Source organism: Emys orbicularis, chromosome 1, assembly GCF_028017835.1.
Source record: "Emys orbicularis isolate rEmyOrb1 chromosome 1, rEmyOrb1.hap1, whole genome shotgun sequence".
Classification (NCBI taxonomy): domain Eukaryota; kingdom Metazoa; phylum Chordata; order Testudines; family Emydidae; genus Emys; species Emys orbicularis.
The window spans coordinates 168,318,398-168,345,344 of NC_088683.1; the positions used below are offsets into that span (position 1 = coordinate 168,318,398).

The 26,947-nt window shown below is 45.2% G+C and overlaps 1 protein-coding gene across 1 annotated transcript; it reads left to right on the forward strand.

Moving 5' to 3' along the window:
• Window positions 1-460: 460 nt before the first annotated feature.
• NXPE3 (neurexophilin and PC-esterase domain family member 3) lies at window positions 461-20,832 on the forward strand. The gene is made up of 6 exons (XM_065400946.1): window positions 461-511; window positions 1,128-1,347; window positions 11,160-11,920; window positions 13,075-13,148; window positions 17,510-17,716; window positions 19,488-20,832. The coding sequence occupies exons 2-6, from the start codon at window positions 1,255-1,257 to the stop codon at window positions 20,036-20,038; spliced, it is 1,686 nt and encodes a 561-aa protein (XP_065257018.1). The 5' UTR covers window positions 461-511; window positions 1,128-1,254; the 3' UTR covers window positions 20,039-20,832.
• Window positions 20,833-26,947: the final 6,115 nt, after the last annotated feature.

Consider the following 26,947-nt stretch of genomic DNA (forward strand, 5'->3'; position numbering starts at 1 on the left):
TCCTGGAATGATGAGTGGGATAGAACAGAAGATAAATCTTGAAGCCCTAATTAAATGGGTGGCAGCAGTGGCTTCTTCTTCCAATTCACACCCACTGCACATATGGACCTTGTCCTTATAAAATGGGATTAGACACTAGCTGAGTCATATTTGTGAAAGCTGTCATGCTTCCCTGAATAAAAGCTCAATGCAAGAGGCTGCAACCAAAACTTGGTCCCTTCAACGACTGGAAGTGGGTACTTTTTCATCCATCAGAATGTTGGAAATATCCTCTTTTCCGTGGTATAATAATGCATTTGTTTCTATCCCTCCGATGGTGAAAGGTATGGGACCTTATACATGTATTTATGTGTATAAAAGCCAGCATTGGCCCAGGGTTGAACGTTAACTGTATTGGGCCTCAAATGGCGACAACTTTTGGGGGGGACATTTCTCTAAGAGACTCTTTTTTTTTTTTAAAGCAGTCCTTTGAAGTTTCTCAGGTGGTTGGGATGGAAGAATACACTCAAAGGTGCATGATAAATATATAGAATCATAAATCTCTTATCAATTTATTGTATGACTATCATTTGTGTGTGCCTGCTATATATACCATTTCAATTATACATGTATGTGTATTATACCTTTGTATTTTTAAAAAAGATTTCAGGATCAAAGCAATCAAGTGTCTCTTTGTTTTGTTTAGAAAATATATAGAAAGCATCCTTCAGGAATGTTGCACAGTATTTACTTTTAAGCAAACTGTGGGATGTAGCTTGGAGCCTTGTTTGCTCATGTCCATTTAAATTGCTTTCTGCTACTGCACTGAAAGCATGTCAGAGTGCAGAGAGCAGGTGATGTAATTTAACTTAAAGTTACAGGCAAGAGATCATGCAATTCTCTTCCATGGGTAATGCTATTAAGAATAGGTGGCCAAATTTGATTTTATGGTAAGGTGGTGAGTCTAAACACTGAAGGGAGTAATGTAGTGACATAACTGTGAGTACTGTCTAGGTAAAATAATAGTGCCATAAAATATATTATCTAATCTATTTTTCCCTTTCTCCTTTCTTCCTAATTCAATGTTAAACCCAACTCTCTCGAATACATCTAGGGACTTATTAAAATCCTTGTAAATGCATTCACAGGAAGAGACTAATGAAGCAGAAGTCAACGGAATCTCTTGTGTAATACTGAAACACGATGATATTGGTGCCTGTGGGATATGGAAATCATGACAGTATCTAACATGATTGAGAAAGACATGAGTGGACAATGTGGCCCAGTTTCTGTAGACTACAGGTTTTCTGCATGATCCTGGCAGTGTTGGCTATTCTGGTGTTGGTCTACAACTTCCGTCAGTTAGAGGTGAGTCAAGCAGTTTTCTTTAACAGTGGAAGAGGTTGCGTAACAGGTTGAGTAACAGGTTTAGCTTATGCTACTCGTGGGAATTCTGCGGGAAAACGCCCCTTCTCCTGCTTCCTGTGCTTCCCTGCAGAAAACAGCAGGGAAGCAAAGGGAAACTGTGTGGGGGATGGGACACGACCATGTGTGCAGTTTTTTGGGGGGGATTGCCCCCCTGAAACAGAGGCGAGCCACATCTCTGCTCCACTGGCTTTGCAGCTGAACGCCGCCTCCTGGGTCCTAGTGCCAGTTGTGATCCCTTTTTGCGTGCTGGGAGCCTTCCTGTTTTCTGTGCAACAGTGACTGCTGGCTGTGGGGCTGGGTAAGGGGTGGGGGGGAATGAAGGAAGGGGGGTGGGGGGGAAGAGGCAGTGGGGAAGGTAGGGGGAGGAGAATGGGGGAGGAGAATGTGGAAGTGAAGGGAGGGGCATGGGGAAGTGGGGGAGGGGGATGAGATGGGGAAGACAAGGGGATAGGGGAATCGTGGGGGGAAGCAGGAGCCCGGTATGTGGTGTCCCCTCGGCAGCAGCTGGGGTTCCCCCATTAAGCAGTCCCATCAAACCTTCATCCTGACAAGCCTTATCCTCCTACATCTGGACCCCCCTGATCAGCCCCCCCCCCCCCGACCCCCACCCCACTAAGCCCCAACCAGCTGCACCTGGACCCCCACCCCATCAAGCCCACTCACCCAGCACCCAGACCTCCCCCACTGAGCCCCCAGCACCCAACCCCCCCACTGAACCCCATCTCTCCACACCCAGACCTCCTCCCCGCTGAACCCCAGCCACCTTCACCTGGATCCCCCGCAGAGTCCCATTGCCCCGGCACCCAAAACCCCCCAACGAGGCCCTGTACATCCAGATCTCCCACTGAGTCGCCTGCACCCAGATTACCCCACACAGAAACCTCTCCCCCCACACTAAGCCTCTTTTTTTGTGTGTGACCGATGTCCAAAAAGGTCCTTGTGTAGCTCATACTAAAATCATATTACCAGTGAAAGTTTGTGTTTTGCGTTGTTCTTGTTTAAGGTGTAGGTCAATGGAAAGACCAATGGGACAGTGGTTACGATGTAAACAGAAGAGTAGACCAATCTCCTTTCATCCAGAATTGCTTCATAGTAATGTTTATCAGTTATCCCCAGCAAGTTCAGTCCATCTCATCACCTCTTTCTCCCATCCTCCATTGTTCCATACACAGCTATCCAGATACATTAATTTCACTGAGTAGAACTGCTACAACAAAAGGGTTTGTGTGTGTGTGCGTTAGGGATAGAAAGTATTAATCATCCAGCAAATTGAAATTTAGGCTTCTGGCGCTGAAGAAAAATGAAATTTTTATATTAAATAACTGTTAGTCGGGTATAATTGGAAATGCTTATTCAACTTTTATTCAAATCTGCTGAATATGTAGTACTCTTCTAAGGAAACATAAACTGAACAGCGTCTTGCAATAAATGTTTGCTATATTTCTGAAGTTATATGTTCATTTTGTTTTACATTAGAATTTTTGTGTTGCAAACATTTTGTTGCTTGCCGCTTGGTGGATGCTTTTGAGCATCAAATCTTGGGAGACATTTTGTTACATATGGGGAATAAAAACAGCATCATAAAAAGTTTTTGAAGTATTCCAGCTTTGAAAGTCAGCACATATTAGAGCTCTCTTTGAGTAGACATGTTTAAAGTTTCTGGCTAGGGAGGCTGCACTGCCTTTCGTAATTAGATACTGTGCAGCCTAATCTTGACTCTGAACAAGGCAGATGTCTTCCTGTTTTCATAGATATTTCGATGATTGCATTTGGCAACTTCCCCAAAAACGGCTGGAAAAATAAAAAACGAGCCTTTCGGCTTGCATTCTGTGGATTCTGTAATGCTCTACTAAGCACTGCATATAGTGGGCAGTGACACACCTTTAAGAAGGGCTCTTAGAAATTAACACTGTTTCAGTTGATTGTGCTAAAGTCAAATCTTGTTGGAGAGATATACTAACAGCTGTTTCTAAATGCTGAATACATCTGTGACGGGTTGGATCCCAGAAACCCCCTTGGGAACTGCCAACTGATGTGCCAAGACTATTTCTGCCCAGTGGTGAGCTGGAGCTGGTTCCCACCGGTTCGCGGGAACCTGTTGTTAAATTTAGAAGCCCTTTTAGAACCGGTTGTCCCGGTTCTAAAAGGGCTTTTAAATTTAACAAAATCTCTGGCAGCTCCCTGCCCTGTCCCCGGCCCCAGCTCACCTAGCTCCGCCTCCTCCCCTGACGCTTCCCCCGGCTTCTCCTCTACCTCCCCTGCTTCGCGGGAAGCACGGCTTCCTGCAGGTGAGCTGGGGTGGGGGCGGGGTGCGAGGAGGGCTCCAGGCGCGGCGCTGCCCGGCTCCGGCCCAGCCCCGGCCCCGGCCCCGACTCCGGCTGTGCGGCGCTGCCTGGCTCCGGCCCGATCCCAGGCCCTGGCCCCGACTCCGGCCGCGCGGCCCGGGCCCCGGCCCCGACTCCGGCCGAGCGGCGCTGCCCAACCCCAGGCCCCGGCCGCGCGGCACTGGGCCAGGCCCTGACCCTGGATCCCAGCCGCGTGGCGCAGCTCCGGGCTGGGGCCCGGGCTGCGTAGCCGGAGTCAGGGCCAGGGCCTGGGGTCAGGCCGGAGCCGGGCAGCGCCGCACGGCTGGAGTCGGGGCCGGGGCGGTTTCTGAGGGGGGGCAGTCGGGGGCAGGACATGGGTGGGGGGTGTACTCACCGGGCGGTTCCCTACCGGGTCTTTGGCGGCGGGTCCTTCACCTGCTGGAGCCGTGCCGCCGAAGACCTGGTAGGGAACCGGTTCCTAAGATTTTGGCAGCTCATCACTGCTTCTGCCTCTGCTTTCCCTGCCAGCTTGGGACTCCAGCACCCAGTCTTGTTGAGCCAGACATGCCAGTCTGCTCCAACACAGACCCAGGGTCTGAACCATGTGCCCCAAAGCTGCAGACTTAACTGAAAGGCACTTAAGTCGTGTTCCTGTCTTTAACACTCAGATGCCCAACTCCCAATGGGGTCCAAACCCCAAACAAATCCATTTTACCCTGTATAAAGCTTATATAGGGTAAACTCATAAATTCTTCTTCCTCTATAGCACTGATAGAGAGATGTGCACAGCTGTTTGCTCCCCCCAGGTATTAATACATACTCTGGGTAAATTAATAAGTAAAAAGTGATTTTATTAAATACAGAAAGTAGGATTTAAGAGGTTCCAAGTATTAACAGACAGAACAAAGTGAATTACCAAGTAAAATTAAATTAAACATGCAAATCTAAGCCTAATACAGTAATAAAACTGAATTACAGATAAAATCTCACTGTCAGAGATGTTTTCAATAAGTTTCTTTCACAGACTAGACGCCTTCCTAGTCTGGGCACAGTCCTTTCCCCTGGTACAGCCCTTGTTCCAGCTCAGGTGGTAGCTAGGGGATTTCTCATGATGTCTGTCCCTTTGTTCTGTTCCACCCACTTGTATATTTTTTGCATAATGCGGGAATCCTTTGTCCCTCTGGGTTCCCATCCCTCCTTCTCAATGGAAAAGCACCAGGTTAAAGATGGATTCCAGTTCAGGTGACACACACGTATACAGGAAGACTTACAAGTAAAACAGAGCCATTTACAGTCAATTGTCCTCGTTGATGGGAACCATCAAGATTCCAAACCACCATTAATGGTCCACACCTTGCATAATTACAGTAGGCCCTCAAAGTTATATTTCATATTTCTAGTTTCAGATACAAGTGTTACATTTATAGAATAGGATGACCACACTCAGTAGATTATAAGCTTTGTAATGATACCTTACAAGAGATCTTTTTCATGAAGCATGTTTTAGTTACATTATGTTCACACTCATCAGCAGACTTTCATAAAGTCATATAGAGTACAACGTCACAACATCTAATTCAAGTATTATCTTTAACTGGACACTTAGTACCCAATCTGACATTGAGTAGGACACCATAGATTTCCTTTGTTGTTCTTCACAACTAGTTCTGTTACCTACCAAATAGGAATTTGACATCACCACTGATTTTTACAACATAGTGGGTTAGGCAGACTGTCTTGGGAGCGTAAAGTACCTTTCCTATGGCATTTGCTCTTAGTGAAAAGTGGTGATCCTTCTTTGTTTCTTCTTTTTGTTTCCTGTTGCTATCTCTTACCGATTTTTCATTTACAGTAGGATATTGGGGTGTTCTTGTCTCTGGCAACACATTTAATTTTTCATTACTTGTCCTAGAAATATATGCTCTGACTCTTATTTTTAGGGAGTCAAATTCACAAATATATTTTGGGGAGGAGGTATGTTCTCATATATAAATCACATTGTATAAATCCCACATTCCCCAACCAAGTTATATGTCGCTATTAAATTACTGCAATATCACATACATTCAAACGGTTCTGATTCTTTTATTGTCCTTGACTTCTCTAAATGCATGTGCTGCTGCATTGTTTCTTTTTTTGGGGCATAGCTTCCCAGTCAGTTTAGTACAGGTTTATATGTTGATATTCTTCAAATGACTAATGCTCTCAGAAACTATCTGGTTTGAGGGATCTTTTTGAGAATCAGATGTAGTCCAAATGCAGTTTATTCTGGAAGTCTCCTTTCCCACTGATTACTGTTTAAAATGTGGATGCAGATGCAAGCCACTTACTGTTTAATAGTCTCGTGCTAAGAAACGTCACTTCTCTTTGAACTCTTTCAGCTAGCTTTTTAGCGAAGTCCTTGAGCTGCCCATCAGGTGTTTGATAGACTATTTGTTTCTTAAGGCTGAGCTGCTCCCATATTGAGGTCCATGGTTGAGTGCTGCATTATAGTAACAGATGTGATGCGGTTCTTGAAGATATAACAGAATAACAGAATATTCTTAACGGTCTTCTGCGGAGCATTAGGCTGTTGCATCAACGAGGTGACTTGTTTATAGCAGGCAAACAAATATTTACATAACAAATTGTACTTGGACCAACAGTGCCACTTCAGGATTGGCTAGGCATGTCCTTGGGATCCACACATAGTGGGGCACCTATCTCCCAATTTCCTGTGTATCTATGAGAACACTTTTTGTAATGTCTTCCTGTTATATATTGCTTTCCTCAATGACCATCTGTGCTTCTCTGTCACTTGATCTGTTGGGCCAAGTATTGTATCTGTATGAATTAGATTGTGAAAGTTTTGATGCAGGGATTCTGCAATACGTTCTCTATTAAATCAAGTCCACCTGGGCACTATATATAAATTAATAACAAACCTTCCTACGCTTGTTGAAAAAGATTTTGTGGAGAATGGGGTGTCGGGGGGGCAGAACTCTTCTGCATGGACGAGAGATGACTGATTCCTTCTGGTAAACCTGATTCATTGGTATGTGGAGTGAGACAGAGCTGAAAACATAACAAGATAACTACATTAACATTCCTTTTTCATAGCTGGTGCAAATGCTAGGGAAGGATAATGGCTATTCCCACTCAGATAATTGGTGTTTTAGGGACATCTAATGCTGCTACTTTGTGGTGTGGTGAGGAGAGGAAAATATAAGCATTTGAGTCATCACTGTGGTCAGTTCAGGTTACTTGCCTTTGAAGAGCTCTTGCAGCAGAGGAGGAAAATTTTCTGTGGGATACTGATCTACTCTTGAGTCAGACTGGAGTTTCTCTGAAAGAAGTGTCTAACAAACCTGAAGTCTAAAAGTAGTGACTTAAAAACTGCGGTAAGGCATCCAGGACACTGCATACTAGAGGCTTATGGTGGTCCTTGGTGAACAAGGACAACATGCCTTTCTTCCGTGTGCAGTATTCTCAGCTTTAATGCATAGTGCACTGATTGTTACCACAGGCTGACTAATGCCAGTATGTATCTGCAACACTTAACGAATACCGTATTTAGTATTGTTGGCATACAGGAGGCTCAGTTGGCTGTACAGATGGCGCTTGTGTGCTGCAGCTCTTCTTCGTTACAATAGAAATGCCACCTGAGTAGTCACACAGCCACCTTGACAGATACACAAGAGCGTAGGCACTGATGAAAGCCCCATGGGTAGATCAGGTCACAGTGTTTCTGGTCGGGATTTCTCTCCAGGGATGCTAAAATGACACTGTGCAATGTGGTCATGCCTAAGCTTAAGGAGTTCTGCTGTCATTCCATTGATTCAGAGCTGAAATCCCTTTGAAAAATCCAAAATAGCTTCCTTAGCCCTATAAGCGGAATGTTTGGTGTGGAATCAGGTTTTCTATTTCATGGAGAGAGATATTAAAACAGAGTTTCGTCTTGCCCATTTGGAGATAAATGTGTACTTAGCCTAACTACTTCCAGGGATCTGGACAATCAAAGCTAGAATCTTTACCATAGTGTTGGGGCCATTGTACCATTTGGGTTAAATATTGTGCCAAGATATTAATATGATTCTGTCCAAAAGTGTTTTACTTTTCAAGAATAAGTGCATATCTCCTTTGGCATCAGTTTCTTTTGCAGACTTTTTGGTTTTGTTTGTGTGTAGGGAAATAATCATCCAATAGGACTAATGTAATGAAGCAGGTATTTCTTTATATAACACTTAATAATGTGCTAGCCGTTTTAGATATGTGCAAATCCCTGCCCTGGATGTGCAAAGTGAAACTTAAAGCATAATTAAACATAACAATTCTTGCAAGGATGAGAATAAAGTACAAAAGTTTCTGTTGTCTGAGTCCATTATATTGCAGTGCAGAGTCTTAAACAGTGCTGCTACTTATTTTCCTGCTCCTCGTTTTTAACATCTATCATAGTTCAGGGCAACTGCACCCATATTCCCCCTTTCTGCTCCAGCAAAGGCACCCACTCCCAGGCTTCCAGCATCCCCAGCCATCACCTCTCTCCCCCTCCTGACCAGGATTTTTCCAGGCTACACTGTTCCCTGCCTACACTGTGAATTCCCCAGCAAGTCAGACTGCCTTAGGAGGCCTGCTTTGCCTTCTTCTCAGAGACAGTAATTGCTCACAGTTATGTTACCACACAGCTCTTTCCAAGCAAGCAAATTTATTCTTAAGGTAAAAGCACTAGAGAGAAAACATATTAAAACAATGAAAGAACCTACATTCATGCTAATAAGCTTACCAGAGATCACTCCCAACTTCAACAAGAGTTGTAGCAGGTGATCAGTCCTTCAAACAACAAACTCCTAAGATACTTAAACGTAATTCAGTAAGGTTAGTCCAGGAAGTTGCCTTATCTATCATCACAAATTAGGCAAGTCTTTATGTGATGTTGTGACGGTCAACAGTATAACTGGGTTAGGAAAAAAATTTGATACGTTCATGGAGGCTAGGTGAAGGACATAAATCCACACCATGTAGAGATGAAGCATAGGAGTTTATTACACACAGCGCTGGCGGAGTGTCACCTGGCTTATTAGGCTCAGAGACACTGTCATCAATTGATTACAATAGAATATATAGATTTTCCATGGGCGGGGGAAAGTGACGGGGTAGGCAGTTCCACACCCCGGGATAGGCAGCAAGACAAGATAGCACGTTAGCCAATGGTTAACAGGTTACATAATGTCTCCGCCCATGGTCTCGAGTTAGCAAGTTAACATTTAATTAATACTTTGATAAAATAAATATATATGATGAATTCTGATTTGGGGTCCATAGGAATGGAGCAACTCCTTTGATTGTCCAACAGGTACATTCCTAGGGGTTAAAGCAAAGAAACAGTGAAAGTATATGACAATAAAGATTGTCTTCTGTGTGTCTTAAGGCAAGGCATTGGTCTCTGGGAAGGGGAGGTGGAAGGATGCCATATCTTATACTGACATGTTTTTATAAACTCAAGGTTGGATCTGTGAGAAGAATGTTTCCCTACAGGAGAAACAAACACAATAGGAACAGGGATCCTTTGTTCAATTTGAAACATTGGATGAAACATAATTATTCAGTTATTGCTTCAACATCTGGCATTTCTACTGACCAAGCATATCTTAGCAAAGACAATGTTATCTTGTTTATTCTGCTTTCTCTTAGCTAATCACTATTTGCTTGGCCTCTGGTCTCTTGACCATACTCTGGATTTTGGGTCTGGAAAAGAGCTGGCACAATCCATATATCAGGTTGTTATATAAAATGCACATGGATTTTAACCCTTCACTAGGTCTATCATTAGCTGTTAGCTCAGATAGTCAGGGATGCAACTCCCATGCTCCAAGTGTCCCTAAACCTCTGACTTCCAGAAGCTGGGACTGGACAACAGGGGATGGATAACTCAATATTGCTGTGTTCTGAAGCATCTGGCACTGGCCACTATCAGAAGCTAGATAGACCATTGGTTTGACCCAGTGTGGCAATTATGTTCTTTACATCAAGCCGTCAGTTGCCAAACATCCAAGACAGCCAACCAGCTCTAGAATGTTTGTTTTTTCTATCGGGTGTTAGTTTTTTAGCATTGTCTTCAACATTTAGAAAAACTTATTTACATAGCATCAACCATGCGCTGGATTGTCAGAAATGACCTGTTCCCTGTCTAAGCAAGCAGTGAGTAGGCACAAGGTACAAAGGATATGATACTATAAAAATAAGAAGACTGTGCTATAGGGTTGGACGTTCTTAGTTTCATATAGTGTCGTCTATATTTTCATGGGGATAAAATCTCTTGAAGGGAGGAGTAGAGTGTTTACTCTTCTTCACTGTTCTTCAGAATTGGTCTCTTCCATTTGGACCTTTTTTTTCCCCATTGCAATTTGTTGCTTTTAATGTTATAGTGATGAATGCTGGTTTGCAACAATGAAGCATCCAGATGCAGGGGCTGCAGGTTTATAGAAATTTTGGTGGTGCCCAGAACCTGCCTCCCCAAACTCCGCCACCCACCTGCCTAAGGCTCTGGGAGGGTATTTGGGTGGGGGAGGAGGTCTGGGGTGCAGGCTCTGGGATGGAGTTTGGGTGCTGGGTGCAGGCTCTGAGCTGTGGCAGGGGGTGGGGGTGCAGGAGGGGGTGAGGGGTGTAGGCTCTGGGAGGGAGTTTGGGTGTAGGCTCTGGGAGGGAGCCCAGAGGGCTGGGGTGCAGACTCTGGGAGGGAGTTTGGGGCAGGAGAGGGTGTGTGGGAAGGTGGTGGGGGTGCGGGCTCTGGGATGGAGTTTGGGTGCTGGATGCAGGGTCCTGGCATCAGACAGTGCTGGAGCCGGGCCCATGGTGCCTGGGCACCAGGAATTATAGTTGAAACAGGGTTATGAGCTTTAGAACAGAGCTGAAGTTTCATCTGCTTGGAAGCATACTGAAATTTTAAAGGATCTTTTTCAAACGTTTCTGTTCATCAGCCCTGTATTGGGTGTTTACCTGAGTAGTCAACTACAGATTTTCATTTGTACATGAGGGGATTTCTCCCACACTGTAATTCCTCCCCAACCCTTCCTTAAAGGCTCCACAGGAGGTCAACTAATCTTTCCTTCAAGTGGCCTATGTCTCAGGGCCTTTAGATACAGCTTTGGGACATTTATTCATGGAAACTGCGAAGCAACTCGCTGCCTTCACAGTGCTGTCATTATTGGCAAGTTTTTGGAGAGTTTAGCACCTGAAATTAACCATGCTTCTGAGAGCGGTGCTGGGCCCGCGGTGTCACGGGGGGCAATCCCGCGGGCCGCATTCAAAGCCCTGAGGGGCCGGATCCAGCCCGCGGGCCATAGTTTGCCCACCCCGACCTACACTATCCAACAACAAAGCACAGTTTTTATGGTTTTATATCCTGACAAGACATTGGTCACTTGTAATGTTAATAGCCCATTTTCTAATAGTCTTCTTCCTTTGCAGCATTTGGATCACAACACTGTCTCGGCGTTAAATTGGATAAAAGAGACCAGTGACCAACAGTCTTTGTCGCCAACAACTAAAACTACCCAAAAGCACTACTGTGATTATGAACATCAAACTTTGTCCAAAAGAGAACAAGCTGAAGAGGAATCCTTATTTGCTGCTATACAGTGGCCAAATCCCCCTGTAGGCAAAATCCCATTTATAAGAAGCACTGATCCTGCCCACAGCAATTTTGTGATCGTGAATTCCAATGTGCGCTTCAAGGTGGGAGATCAGTTAGAGGTGCGTGTCCACATGAAGGATTTTCAAGGCAAACCAAAACAGTATGGTGGAGACTACATACAGGCGAGAATTCACTCTCCTCTACTGAAAGCTGGAGCAACGGGAAGGGTTGTAGATGATCAGAACGGGTTTTACAAAGTCTTTTTCACTCTACTTTGGCCAGGGGAGGTCAGAGTATCTATGTCTCTGGTCCACCCTAGTGAAGGGATACAAGTCCTGCAGCGCTTACGGGAAGAAAGGCCAGACAGAGTCTACTTTAAAAGCTTATTCAGGTCTGGTAGTACTTCAGAAACCACTGTATGCAATGTGTGTTTGCCTGGAGATCTTCCTGTCTGTAACTTCACAGACCTCTACACTGGTGAGCCATGGTTCTGCTACAAGCCGAGAAAACTGTCCTGTGCCAGCAGAATCAACCATGCCAAGGGAGGATATCAAAAGGGCCTTCTGACACCTTCTGAGAGTCTCTTTTTCCAAACGTATGTATGTTCATAAATATATGCATAAGCGCGCACACTATTTTTTTTTAATGGTCGTTACTTAAGTTATATCTGTGTCTTTATGTTGACAAGAGATCAAGCAACAAGTTAGTTGTAATGTTGATGAAAGGTGCTGGATTGACGTTCCTGGAGATCGAAATCATCTCTTTATTTGCAGAAACACATACCGCTTAAGCAGTAGCAGCAAAGGTTTTCCCCACGCTGCCCAGCCCGCATGCTTCAGTCTTAAACTGAAGAAACTAGGAGAGAGGTAGTTGAGTCTCTGTGCCCTGAAATCAGTACTAGGCTTGTCTGCTGACACTGGAGTGTTACTGCCACCTGTGGTGGTGGTTGGTTTTATTTTTTATTTTTTGTGTGTGTGTGTGATTGCGCCATTTATTTCAGTCATCATTTCAGTTTGTTCATAACTCTAAATATGCATTTGGTACATACATTACACAAGAATATTGATGATCAGTGTTGTTAGTTTTCATATGATACCTCACAAAGCATATTTTGTATAAAAATTATTACAGTAGTGGGTGACTACAAGGGTGGTTTCAGTCACAGTAATTTTTCCTTAGAAAATCAGCATGTTATTGCTAAATTGATTGCCTGTTGTGCTCTTCACTCCTTCTCAATCACCATGCTCTGAAATGACAGAAAATGGGTGCATGACAGCCTTCAATTATGGATTATTCCTGTAGTAGAACTGGAGGTCACTGTGTAGCATCTATGGCTCTGCCTTCCCAATACAAGAATGTGTGCGTCTCAGCCAGGAAAAACCCATCATGGCTTAAGGACTCCATGGAATCTATGCGGTAGCTCCCCTAGTGTCTTGTACAGACTTCTGATTGCTACAAGTGATGTACCCCGCTGGCTTTGTGCAAGTAAAAATAGGTTTATAAAGTAAAATCTAATATCCTAGGACTACCAAAATGTTAAATCTTTGGCTAAGTGGGATTAAGAGAGTTGTCTCAAGAAGATTAATACTTATTGATTGGAGTGCTAGAAAGTAGAGTGCGCCTTAAAAATAAAAAACGTATCACATATGCAGTGTGTGCACATGAGTTAGGAGAAACTGATGCTAAAAATGAACTTGAAATATCCAGCATTGCTTTATTACATTTATATTTTTCTTATTGTTCTTCAAGTGATGTGAATATCAAAGTGCCAATACTTCCCAGTGGCCCCGATTCAGTGACTGTAGAACTCTTAGGATTTACAGGTAAAGTGTTTTTTTGTTTGTTTGTTTGTTTGTTTTTAATATTATTGTTTTGTAAATCATAGTGAAATCAATAGAAAGGAAAACAGGCATGATTAAATAATACTGGAGACTGTTTTCCCAGCTATTTGGCAAAAATATATATTTTTTAAATTTATTCATTGAATACAATTAGATGGTAAAGCTCTTTTTTAAAAAACTATTTATTTAGGAAGTATTAACAGGTTTACAAATCCTTGCCATATAAATGTAGAAACTAAACAACCATTACAACAGTGAGCTTTTGTTTAAAGAGGCGTTGTCTAGGAACAGAGTCATCAGTTGATCGTACACTCTTCTGTCACAAACTGTCTCTTACTAGGGTTTGTTCCTTCTGGGGGAATTCTGCACCACTGCGCACGTGCATATTTAATGTGCCGTGCATATTTTCATTGCCCCCCGCCCCCGAAAATAGTTTCTGCCAGTAAGTTGCTGCCGTTCTGCCTTTTGTCCACCAGAGGGCGCTATGGTGCTAGAACAGAGCAGCCACTCTCTGGCCAGCTAGGGAAAAGAGAGAGCCTGCAGTGCCTTCTTCACAGCACCTGTTGGGCCAGATCAGGAGATGGGGGATATGGAGACAGACCGCGTGGAGCTGCGGGGGGTCACAGACAGGGGCTCATAAGGTCTAATGGGGGAGGACAGACTGGGGCACCTCCTGTGGGGCTGAAGCCCTGAGACCTCCCTTCCTGCGGGCAGAAGCTCCCCCAAACAGGCTGGTAGGCAGAGAATGGGGAAGTTGGGGGGACGGAGGGCTCTGAGAGCTGCACTATAACTGTAAAAGAGCTGCATGCGGCTCATGAGCCACAGTTTGGCCACCCCTGAAATACGTTCCCTGCACAGCTCCCATTGACTTCAGTTGCAAATACTCAGACCCAGGGTCTCAAGCTGGGCACTAGAAAATGAGGAACACACAGTTAGTGACCATCTGTGAAAAATTTGGTTTAGGTGATATGATGAGCATCAAATTGGACCTCTGTGGCAAAGGCAGGGTTAGAAGCCTCCAGGGCAGGGATAAAACTGACTCAATCATGAGACCATCCTTCTCTTCCTGCAATTCCTTGCTTCATTCGCTGTGCATCTTCCAACTTCTGCAATGAATGAAGGAAATGTCACGCTGTCTGGAGTGGCTCACGACTGTGAGTGCCAACCTCAGGGCAGACTGTCAAGAGGCAGGGCAAAACCCCCAGTCTGGTTGTATGTTCTATAATTAGATTTCGCCAACCCATTAACAAGTATGAACTTGTATAACAGTCTTACCATGGTGTCACAGACAGTCCCCTTGGGCATTCCAGTCTATCTTGGCACCCAAGCAAGCTGGAATTTTGTGATAGATGGTCGCTTACACTACAAATCAAATCAGTAATCTGACTACTCCGAGTCCCAAAGAACCAGTCGTTTACCCCAGCTCAGCTGTATTTAGATTGCAAACCAAGGACAACACTTGTAGCCACCCCTGTAATAAACTCACTAAAGGCTTATTACTAGGGAAAATCATATGAGAGGTATTTACAAGATTAAAGTAGATTAACTCATTTGTCTGTGTGTAAGTTTATCTTAGATTTCAAAAGATAATAGAAACTTCTCTAATAAGTAACTCTGTGTCCTTTTGGGCTAACCCAAGCTAAACAGTTGGGGACTCCTTGCTTATGCTTAGAAATCCTCACCCTCAGAGTTCAAGCAGCATAGGCATAACAATTTATCCTTAACAGGCATTTTATTTCCTTCCTCCAGCATTCAAACTGTGATGGGATGTGGGCTTGTGCATGTACCCTCTTCAGGGGTGTGGGGAAGCAATCTACAAAGTCTTTTGTCCACAATGATTTGTCTGATGTCTGTAGACCATCTTTTGTCAGGGAGAAGATAACACCTCTTGTGGTGAACTAGCATTTCAAACTTGGTAATGCTTCTCCTTGGACTAATTTTACAATCTGAGGCTATGTCTACACTATGCAGCTTTTAGTGACACGGCTGTGCCGCTACAGCCGTGCCACTAAAAGGTGCGCAGTATAGTTGCTGTTTGTCGGCAGGAGAGAGCTCTCCTGACAACAAAAAAATTCCACCCCCAATGAGCAGCAGCAGCTTTGATGGCAGGAGAGCGCTCTTGCTGACAAAGCGCTCTTCACACCGGCGCTGTTCGTGAGTAACACTTTTGTTGTTTGGGGGTGTGTTTAACACCCCGAACAACAAACGTTTTGCCGACGAAGTTCCGGTGTAGACAAAGCCTTAGCAAACATTTTTATGGTTATAGAGCCAACATTTAAATGTTACTTTATAACGTGCAGATATTACAATTAATTGTAATACATGCAGCATCCTACAAGGATTCCATGAAGTCTAAACACATTCTTATAACTCTATCTATTTTAATAGCACTCACACACAGGTAAGCCAGATTGGTTTCCAGCTATATGTTTGTCAGTATTCAATGAGGCCTCGGGGCCTAGATATGAGCTGGCACCTGGTCTGCCAGCATCATACAGGGATCCTACAGACAACCTCTTCCTTCACTACACAACCTTTATTCATCTGGAAGTATAGTTCATCTTGTGTGCTGACTGAGGCAAGGGTCCTGTGGAAAGAATACTATGTGATCATGTAATTAAAGACTGCAACGTAATATATACACACATGAGGGCTGAATTAAGGTTGCCCTTGCAACTTTAATGTTAGTATTTCCTAACTTTTGAGTGCTTGACTTCACAACTTTAATGTTGTTTTAACAGTTTTTATATGTAACTTCCTAGTTTTTTGGAAAAAGCAAACTGAAAAAACAGTACTATCATGTGGCATAATATTGACACCTTCTTGGGTCTTCAGGTTTGGAACCTTATGTCCACTGCACAAGTGACCTCTGCCACTTAAACTAATGGAGTAACTGACAGCAATATTAGGTTGTCATCCTTTATATGGGCCAGCCACAAAGGTGCTTTGGGGTGAAAGGCAATTGGAATGAATTTGTGATCCAATCTGAGACCTCATGTACCAGGTTGCAGCACCTCTCAAATTTGGTGCGGGTGGGACAGTAATCTGGGCCCCCTCCTTAGCTGTGACCCTGCCAGCCAGTAATGGGGGATGAGAGAGAGACTTTGCCCAGTGGGTTTCACAGGTGTTTGTTGACAGCGGAGAAATGGTGAGACGGGGAATCTTCTGTTCCATTCCACTCTGGAGGGGAGTGTGCTGTAGTGGGCACAGACCTTTCTGCCCTTGTTCCCCCCTCCAATCTTGACCCTGTTTGCTCCTGTTCCCTTCAGTCTCTCCTTCCCCATCCCAGCAGCTCCTTGTCCCAGTCTCCCCGTCCATTTTGTATTTGAGTTAGGCTGCTTCCTTCTCCGTGCTAACTGGGAGCCAGCAGCGGGACCTCTGAGAACACAGGAGAGACAGGTTCCCTGCCCTCGGTTCTGATGCTTGGTACCACAGCGACCCACGACAGCTGGGAGGAGCAATTGCAGCTCCATCCCTGCAGCTCCAGGATGGGGCTTGCTCAGCGAGGAACGGTATCTTGGGAGAATTTAGCTGCCAAACTCAAACAAGTCTCTGCTGCACATGTGCAAATTTGAGATTTTTCAAAGGCTTATAACTTGGCCAGTTTTGGCCTGATAATTTTTAATGGCACATCTCTGACAAAGGTAACCCCCCTCATCCAGATTTTAGTTCCTTTCTCCAAAGCATGGAGATTCTAGAGCCTATCAACTAAATGGTTGTACGATTTTTTCTTTTTTTAAACATGGGGGAAACTATGTATTCTTCCCTAATCTTGGTCTCAGAAACAGCTGAACCATTTTTGCTGAAACATAAAAAAAAAATCCAGCCTCAGGCAGACAGCTTGCATGGGACATTTCATCCTGAACCATTAAAGGATGGCAAATTTTTTTGGAGATATCCTATCTCCTAGAACTGGAAGGGACCTTGAAAGGTCATCAAGTCCAGCCCCCTGCCTTCACTAGCAGGACCAAGTACTGATTTTGCCCCAGATCCCTAAGTGGCCCCCTCAAGGATTGAACTCACAACCCTGGGTTTAGCAGGCCAATGCTCAAACCACTGAGCTATCCCTCCCCCCAAAGTTACAAGCAATTTACAATGGGGTCTTATAATGTGAAGTATGCTTAAGTAACCTTAACTGTAGATGAAGCTGGTAGAGATGCCTATAACTGTCTTTTGTTGCAGAAGGAGGTAAAAAAAGTGTTAGATTGGGGTGTTTGCTTTGTCATGCTACTTTGCATTAGGATAAGGGTTGATGCTTTTGCTCGGTTGGATATACTTCCATGAAAATTACAGACATTATTTTTATAATTGTGTATTAATCTGGAATAATTTTCCTCTTCCAGAATCAGCCAATCTGGACAGATCTCAGGGCCCAGCTGTTTTCCCTTTGGGTTACTATTACCAAGACGAGTGGAGGCCAAGAACACGTTGGATCCGACATTTTAACAAGACAGCTGATATTAGTGAATGCTTACAAGGAAAAGTAGTCCACTTCTTTGGCGATTCTACAATAAGACAGTGGTTTGAATATCTGACCACATTTGTTCCCGGTAATTTATTTTTTTGCTTTGTGCAGATGGCTTTCAAAAAGTCTTTACGTCTCTCACTCCATAGTGATTTTATATCCTAATATCAAAATAATGGAAGAAATAAAGAAGGATGGATGGCAAATGGATTTTCAATAAATAGCCATTGACAGGAAGAGTCATCCAAATTCCTTAGTAAAGATTGGAAATATATGGGGCCAAATCCCAGTGAACAAATATATATGCAATACACCCTCAAAACTGGCACCGTGGAGTGTGTTCTGCTTACGTCAGTCAAGACCTTTCTATTACTTTGAGATAAGTGAGCATGTTAATATACAACCGCCAGGGGGCATGATGTAGTTTATATAAGACATGTTTCAGAGTAGCAGCCGTGTTAGTCTGTATCCGCAAAAAGAACAGGAGTACTTGTGGCACCTTAGAGACTAACAAATTTATTTGAGCATAAACTTTCGTGGACTACAGCCCACTTCATCAGATGCATAGAATGGAACATATAGTAAGAAATATATATACATATACATGGTAGCAATTGCAATGTCCCAGTAATACAGAGGTGGGCAAACTACAGCCCGCGGATCGGATCCTGCCTGGTCCCTGAGCTCCTGGCCGGGGAGGCTAGCTTCCGGCTCCTCCCCCGCTGTCCCTCCCTCCCCCGCAGAGCTACACCCCCGCACGGGCAGCGCTCTGGGCAGTGGAGCTGTGCGCTCCTGCCGAGCAGAGCAGCAGGGTGTCTGGCTCCGGCCGGCGCGGCAGCCAGACATGTTGCTCTGCATGCTCTGCTCGGCGTGGTAAGTGGGCTGGGGCCGGGGGGTTGTATAAGGGGCGGGGAGTCCTGGGGGGGGCACTCAGGGAGCAGGGGGCGGTTGAATGGGGCGGAGGTTCTGGGGCGGGGGGCAGTCGGGACGGGGAGGTTGGATAGGCGGGGGGCTCCAGGGGGCCTGTCAGGGGGTGGGGGTGTGGATGGGGTTGGGGCAGTCAGGGGAAAGGGAGCAGGGGGGTTGGATAGGGGGTGGGGTCCCAGGAAGGGGCAGTTAGGGGACAAGGGTTGGATGGGTCGGGGGCTCTGAGGGGGGCAGTCAGGGGGCGGGAAGTAGGAGGGGGCAGGGGCCAGGATGTTTGGGAAGGCACAGCCTTCCCTACCCGGCCCTCCATCCAGTTTTGCAACCCCAGTGTGGCCCTCAGGCCAAAAAGTTTGCCCACCCCTGCAGTAATGTAACTTTTTCGATTATTGTTGGTCAGTGTTGGACTCTTTCTTCTTTCATTTCACTCAGAATTTTGACCTTCCTTATTAGATGGCATAATTTAGTAGCCAGTAATTGAATTAACCATCATAACTGCATAAAGGAATCAATTTTATTTAGATAAAGGGTGAAAATCATTTTAATACAGTTGACTTAGCTTCTGAAGTGCTAATTAAATTAAGTGGAGGTTAAAAGTTGGCAGAGAAGGCTTTCTGCTGGCACTTTATGCGGTGGGGTATTTATGATGGAAAGAATCTGCTCAGAAAATCCCTTTATTTATAAGGTGGTGGGGGGAAAAGAATTTATCTGAAGTTAATCAAAGATTTTGCTTTTTGCATTTCAGCTTTAGAGAGATGCCAATCTTAGTAGGTATATGTTTCAGTGCTCAGGTAGCAAACATTTGAGTTTTTTAACTGCATTTAGTATTCTATTCAAACACTCTTTTCTAGCAGAACTTTCATACTGTCCAAATGATTTATGGATAGTAAAAGATGGCAGGAGAGGAAATCTTTATTCTTCTTGTGTTTCAGATCTAGTGGAATTTAACCTTGGGAGTCCTAAAAACGTAGGTCCTTTTATGTCCGTGGACCTGAAGCACAATGTCCTGCTGAAGTTCCGCTGTCATGGGCCACCCATTCGCTTTACCACTGTCTTCAGTAGCGAGCTACACTACATTGCCAATGAGCTAAATGGCATTGTAGGCGGAAGAAACACTGTGATAGCCATAACCATATGGTCCCACTTCAGCACCTTCCCTGTGGAGGTGTACATCCGAAGACTGAGGAACATTCGCAGGTCCATCATTCTACTGCTGGATCGCAGCCCCAAAACTCTGGTGGTCATCAGAACAGCCAATGTTCAGGAGCTTGGGCCAGAAGTGAGTCTCTTCAACAGTGACTGGTATTCCCTTCAGCTTGACACAATCATGAGGAAGATGTTCTCAGGAATTGCTGTGTTCTTTGTGGACGCCTGGGAGATGTCTCTGGCCCATTACTTGCCACACAACTTGCATCCACAGGATGTCATTATTAAGAATCAGATAGATGCATTCCTGTCTTTCGTTTGTCCTTCAGAAACTTAGCACAATCGGTGGAGAGGAGCCCCATGACATCTATATCGTGTTTTGCTGTAGCATAACCAAATCATTCTCTGTCAGAGCTATAAAATGAAGCTACAGGCAAACTGTATGGTTACTGTTCCCACATGTGATCTCAGTTGCTTGGCCATGGAGACAGATGACTGTGAGTGGCAGTAAGTTGGAATGGACTAATTCTGACCACTTTTATATCTTCCTGTAGGGATGGTTCCTCTTGACCTTGTAATTTGTCTCAGATTACTAGGGTGCTCCTTAAATCAAAACTACAAGACTCACTAGTACTTAAATTATTAGCTTTATTAATTGTCTGCACTGCATGAATATTCATACAGCACTGATTCAGTTCCCAAAGTCCTTTCTCACCATCCAGAGTACTGTGTGAAACCTGGGAAAGATTGTTTGGGAACAGCCTTTCTTTGGTTGTTCCAAAGTTGTATTGGGTATCTAGAACAACCAAATATGTTTCATATTGTGCTTCTTTGATTGAAGTAATCTGGGGATACCTCTTCCAAAGTCCTAATCAGGAATCTAAAGGGGATGTCCTAAAACCACTGGATCAGTCCAGGAAGCACAACCTAAAAAGCCTGCAGAATTATCAGAATATTTATTGGATGTGTCGGCATTGATACAGCATATTAATCAACCATCCACAATGTTTACAGAATGGCTTCTAAATAATACAAATAGCCAGCACCAGTAGTAGGTAGTTTCTTCAGCAGCAGCAGCAACATTGCAATAACTCACTGGAAGTTTGATATTAAAATGTTTGTTTTCCCCTCTTGTCATGTGCTCACTCTGTTTTACTATTTCATAGCTTCTTATGAGACCTGGGTTTCTGTTTATATTAAAGAATATATTTGTTTAGAGGGGGAGGAACATACAGAATTACATGGACTTCACAAACAGATAAGGTGAGGGAGAGAGTCAAATTTTGAGCCTACAATTCTTGACAGTGTCACTATAAATTCTTGCTCTGACTGATCTTTGTTCTTCCACTTTTATGTTGGGCATTCTTTGCACCATTTTCGTAGCTGCCAAATCTGCCAGCTATATGGGGTACAAAATACCTTCAGTGTTGCCCTGTGTACAGATACTTGGTAAATCCCTCCTGAATTTCCAGTGTTACAGCTGACAATTTATTGCTGAGTGGCACTTTTAGAGAAGGGGTTAATAGATTTGCACATTGTGCTTCCTGTTTTGACCGGACCTGGTTACAGTGTAAGTCCCACTTTGATTTATTGGCTTGATGAAGTTCAATTCCCAGATTAAACACTAGCGATGAGATCTTCAGAACTCTGCTCCCATTGAAACCAATGGAAATTCTACCATTGACTTCAGTGGGAACAGAGCATTGCCATCTTTCTCTTTTTGTAGTCCTTCTCTGCCACAGTCTTGCTCCCCTGTCGCTGTGCATCAGGTGTGAGCAGAGTCCTAAGTGGCATGTCCCCATCAGTGCATGTGCAACATGTCTGCAATGAGAGCATGCCCATGAATATACTGGAATGAGTCACACATGCAGCTGTGTTCTACTTGCTCCTCATCAAAAACCATAGAAAGGTAGGAGAAGATTCAGCTTTAGAGTTTGAGATGTGAAACTAGGTTGGCACTCATTGGCCTCTAAACCCTATAAATCAGATTAAATTCACCTAGCTGCCAGCATCAGATTTATGGCGAGGTAGGAAGCTATGCTAGCAGTGCTGTGGGAACCTCTCTGGTAGAGGTTGTGTGTTATCTGTGATCTGTAGGGATTTTGTTGCCTTTATTTATGGTAGTACAATGTTGTCAAGGCTGAATCCAACTGTCTCTGAGGATGCCAGTCCTCCTTGAGCCCACCAGAAAGAGTCTCCTTGTATAAGAGTCCTCCTTCTATAACAAATCTGGACCTGTTAGAAGAGCTGAGAGGCGGTGGGTTGCTCCGTGCCGCCGTCCAAGCTCCCTCTCTCATCCACTTCCTGGTCTGCCTGGAACTGTTCCCTTGATGCTGGAGACATTAGTTCCTCGCTGGGTTGTGGACTTGGGCTTGGTCCCACTGGATGCAGGTGATGGGGTTGTTTCCATTGACTCTGAACTGCTCTCCGCTGGTGCACTAGGTGGTATTTCAGGCTCCGGTTGAGCCTCTTGCACCGGTTTAGCTGCTGCTGCTGGTGCAGGCTCTGTGGCGCCCTTTGATGCTGGCTCCCTTGACTCTGGTGGGGTTGCAAGCATGGGCTCTGGTCCTGACTGCTTCACCAGTTCCGATCCTTGGGCTGGTTCTGGCTGGGTCCCAGGAACTGGATCTACAACTGCTGCCATAGACTCTGGTGTGGGTTCTGGTTCCACCACCTCTGGCTGGGTTCCTGTAGGAAGCTCAGGAATGGAGTTAGGTGTGGAGCCCTGTTTAGCCTGGCTGTGGGTGACCATCCCCACCCTTTTTGTAGCCTCACATGGTTGGCTAAGTCTTCTCCCAGCAGCATGGGAATGGGATAATCGTCATAGACTGCAAAAGTCCATATCCCTGACCAGCCCTTGTACTGGACAGGCAACTTGGCTGTAGGCAAGGTAAGAATTGGCCTTAAAGGGTTGCAGGGCTCTGGGGGCTATTTAAAGGGCCCGGGGTGTCCCTGCTTCTACCGCCCCGGTCCTTTAAATAGCCGCCAGAGCCCTGGGGTAGCAGCGGCGAGGCTCCAGCGGCTATTTAAAGAGCCGGGGCGGTAGAAGCAGTGGGAGCCCCGGACTTTTTAAATAGCCCTGAGAGCCCTGCAGCCCTACCCTGGGAGCCCCAGGCCCTTTAAATTGCCCCATGGGGAAGTCGGGCCACCCTAGTACGGCGCACCGGCTCTTGCCAGTATGCCATACGGGGGCATACCGGCTTACTTTCACCTCTGGGTAAGGGGGTGGGGCTGCAAGCTCCAGCAGCTGAGCGACATCCTTACACAGCAGCATGGTAAGGGGGCCAGCTGGGGCTGGAAGGAGGGGTTGGATAAGGGGCAGGGAGCAGTTGGAGGGGGCGGAGGTTCTAGGGGGGCAGTCAGGGGATGGGGAACGGGGGGGTTGGGTAGGCATGGGAGTCCCGGGGGTCTGGCGGGGTGGTGGTGGTGCTGGGGTTGGGGCAGTTAGGGGACAGGGACTGGGGCGAGTTGGGTAGGGGGTGGGGTTCTGGGGGGCAGTTAGGGTGGGGGGTCTTGGGAGGGGGTGGTCAGGGGACAAGGAGGGGGGGGTTGATGGGTTGCGGGTTCTGAGGGGGGCAGTCGGGGGCAGGACGTGGGCTGGGGTCGGATGGATGGGTGGTGGTGGTGGGGGGAGACAGGCACATGGGGCTTGTACTCACCGCACGGTTCCCTACCGGGTCTTCAGCGGCACTTCGGCGACGGGTCCTTCACTCACTCCGGGTGAAGGACCTGTCACCGAAAACCCGGAGTGAATGAAGACCCCCCTGCCGCCGAGGACCCGGTAGAGAACTGGTTCTTAGGATTTTGGGAGCTCATCACTGGCTGACCCTGATGGTGGGGTGCTGTCTCGGTTTGCCCCTTCTGGTATCCGCTCCAACTGCTACTAGCTTTTTTCTTCTCCGCCACCTCCACCCATTTGGTTCTGATCTCCCCCGCCTCAATTATAGTTTTGGGCTTCCCATCTAGGATGTACCTTTCTATTTCCTCAGGAACACCCTCTAAGAACTGCTCTATTTGTATTAGGAGAGACAGATTTTCCAGAGATTTAACACTTGCTCCTGATATCCAGGCATCCCAATTTTTTACAATATGGTAGACGTGTTGGGAAAATGCCACGTCTGGTTTCCACCTTAGGGCTCTGAACTGCCGATGGGCATGCTCGAGTGTTAGCCCCATTCTAATTCTGGCCTTCTGTTTAGGCATTTCAGCTGCCACCACTGAGTTGTGGCCTCAGCTCCACCATATACTGGTCTGTAGGGGTGTTGTACCCAAGGCAGGCCCTTTCAAATTTTTCTAAGAAGGCCTCTGTATCATCGCCTACCTTGTATGTGGGGAATTTCTTGGAATGGGGAGCGGTACCTGGAGAAGGACTGTTAGAGTTACCTGGTTGATCCAGCTTAGCCTTTTCCAGCTCTTAAGTGCTTCAGCTCCATTTCCAAGTGCTTTGCTTCTCTCCTCTCCTCTGCTTCCATCTCCAAATGCTTCATTTCCAAGCGCTTCTCCTCTCCCCCAAGTGCGTTGCCTCTAGGAAGAAATTCCTTTCTCCCTCAGTTAGAACTTGGCCTGGGTTAATGGCATCCCTCCGTCCTGGCACTGGGATCTCGGCTGGGGGAGGACTGACCCTTCCTTCCTGGGAAGTCCCATTCCCCCATCCCATCCCTGCATTTCTGTTATGGAGCTGGATGTCTGGGCTTGATTTGGGTCTGTCTTCTTCGTGGCGTGCCGCTTTGGTAAGACTGGTTTCTCTAGGGTTTCGGTGCCTGATCTCAACCTCATGCACAGGCTGCCCTACTCTAGCCTAACCATTTCATTGCCACGAAGCTAGAAAATAAAAAAAAATAAACTGCTTGTTGGACTCCCTGGCTTTGCAGGCTAATCCTTTGGCGTGCCTGTTCCCCCCCAGGCAGCAGAGAAAAGACTCCTTGGCTTTCAGGCGCCAAAAGGAAAAATGTGTCCTTTTAAAATCCTGAGGTCTGTGCTTCTGGTTCAAAATGATCCCACCGCACTGCCACCTTGTCAAGGCTGAATTCCCCACTCTGTCACTTCGAGTGCAGATGGTGCGGGCCCGCAAGGATTCTAAAAATTACTACTTGCCACTCCGGGCTTGTATTAAAGTCCCAAGGTTACAGCTTTTCTCTGACCTTGGCTTGGTAAACACTGGCACCACCCAAATGCAGAAAAAACCCTTGGACCCAGGAAGGAGCACTTGGAATTCCTCCCTCCTCAAGCCCTTTTCACCCTCCTCCCTCCCCCCCCCCCGCCCCCCCCGCTGCTGGAGAAGAGCTGAGAAAGAAAACAGAAGAAATTAGCTATTGCCACCAGCTAATCAAACAGCATATGCACAAACCGCTTAGGACACCAAAAATCCAATCCTGTTCTTAAAAAAGGTAAATTTTATTAAAAACAAAAAGGAAGAAAATACATCTGTAACTTAGGCTTTTGCTAGGTTTTAAAAGAGCAATTCCAAAAAATTAAGACCCCCAAATAGCTTTCTTGGGGGTTCAGCTTAAAAGTTACAAGCAAACAAAAGCATCTGGGGTTAGCACAGAGGAGTCCACAAGCCTTAAAAAATAAACAGAAATAAACCTAATCGCGTCTTCCTAAACATTCCTAATTTACTTACATATTTGGGTTGTTAAAAGTAGTTCTAGATATGATCTGATGATTTTCATATCTGGTTCAAACTTTACACAGCATTCCTGCTGCCCCATCTCTTCAGCCCACAGAGAACAACCACCGACAAAGGGAATGTCCTCCCCCCCCCCATTTTAAAAGTTCTAGCCTTCCCATTGGCTCTTTTGGTCAGGTGCCCACTTTCTTTTCTTTACCTTGGGGACTTTTTAACCCTTGGGTAAAGCAAGTAGAGAACAGCTACCAAGAGGGATTTTACAGCTAACTGGCTGGCTGGGTGTCCATCAAAGGGAGCTACCCCCCGCCCCTTCATTTATCACAAATGTATACACGTGTCAAAGTTAGACTCAGTTTGTCAGACCACTCTGTTTTATTAGCACAGCACTCTGCTAATACATTCAGATAATGTGAGCCCCCCATGCAAGATTCAAATAGTCTTATTTATACAGATAAAAGGACGTGAACTAAACAAAGGGACAGAGAGCAAAATTGTAAAATTTGCCTAGGGCACAATATGCATATCCTGCTTCCTTATTAACTCTTATCGATCTAAGGCTAATGTTTCACCAATGCCCTTAAATGGAGCAATTGATTAACAGTTAATGTCTGCTTTCCTGACACCTGGATTGCAGCATTTCATATTTCTACTTAAAGGTACATACAGCATTCTTTAATTCATTCTATTTCTTTAATATAATTCATTTCACTTTCACAATCCCTCCTTTTGGTCAAGCTTACGCAAAGACCAACAATTACTGGGTTCCACATATTAATCATTTTTTATCTCTTCGTTCATCAGTGATATTCAAAATCATCATATTAGCACTCTGTTTTGGGGCAGTCACCTGGGTGGCATACCTTACACAATTCTGTATACAACAGGAGATTAGCTAAAAACATACAAAAATCATTAGGATTTCAAACAGGATAGTCAGGGCTCCCTGAAACAACCAGTTTCCTATGCCAGAGAAATTGAACAGGTTACTTAGCCACTTCCATAAAGAACTCGGCACTTCATGGGGAAGATATGCGATTTGTTTTAAGTGGTCAGTGCAATCTATTACCTCATTGGTGTTGTCAGGTATATACAAACAATATTTTTTTCTTTTTCCATTGAGAGCACAGGTCCCTCCTTTGGCCGCCAGCACTATGTCCAATGCCTGATGGTTTTGGAGGGCCATCTGTCGGATTGCCCCTGTTTCTTTGGCCAGGGCTCTTAAACTTTCTTCAGTTTTATTTGCCATTATTTTAACTACTGCTTGTAACCTTAGGAGCCTTTTTGCATGATGTTGAAAGATTGTATTGTTTTCACTAAGGTTACTGTAGGGGGAACATGAAATTGATTTTTCTGTTTGATCCTCAGGTCAAGAAAAAATTCATATCCTCATACCCAGCCCGCCACTTTTTAGTTTTATTCAAATAATCCCATACACTATTGGTCACAATATGCTGAAGGCAACGGCTTTTTCCCAGATCCAGCCCTGTCCCATTACACACCCAACACCAATGACCTTTCCCCTCCACCACACTTATCCATTTAGATACATTTATTCCCACTGCTTCCCAAGTGTCATTGCTGTTCCATGTTTTGTTAAACGGACAAGGTCCTCCAGTG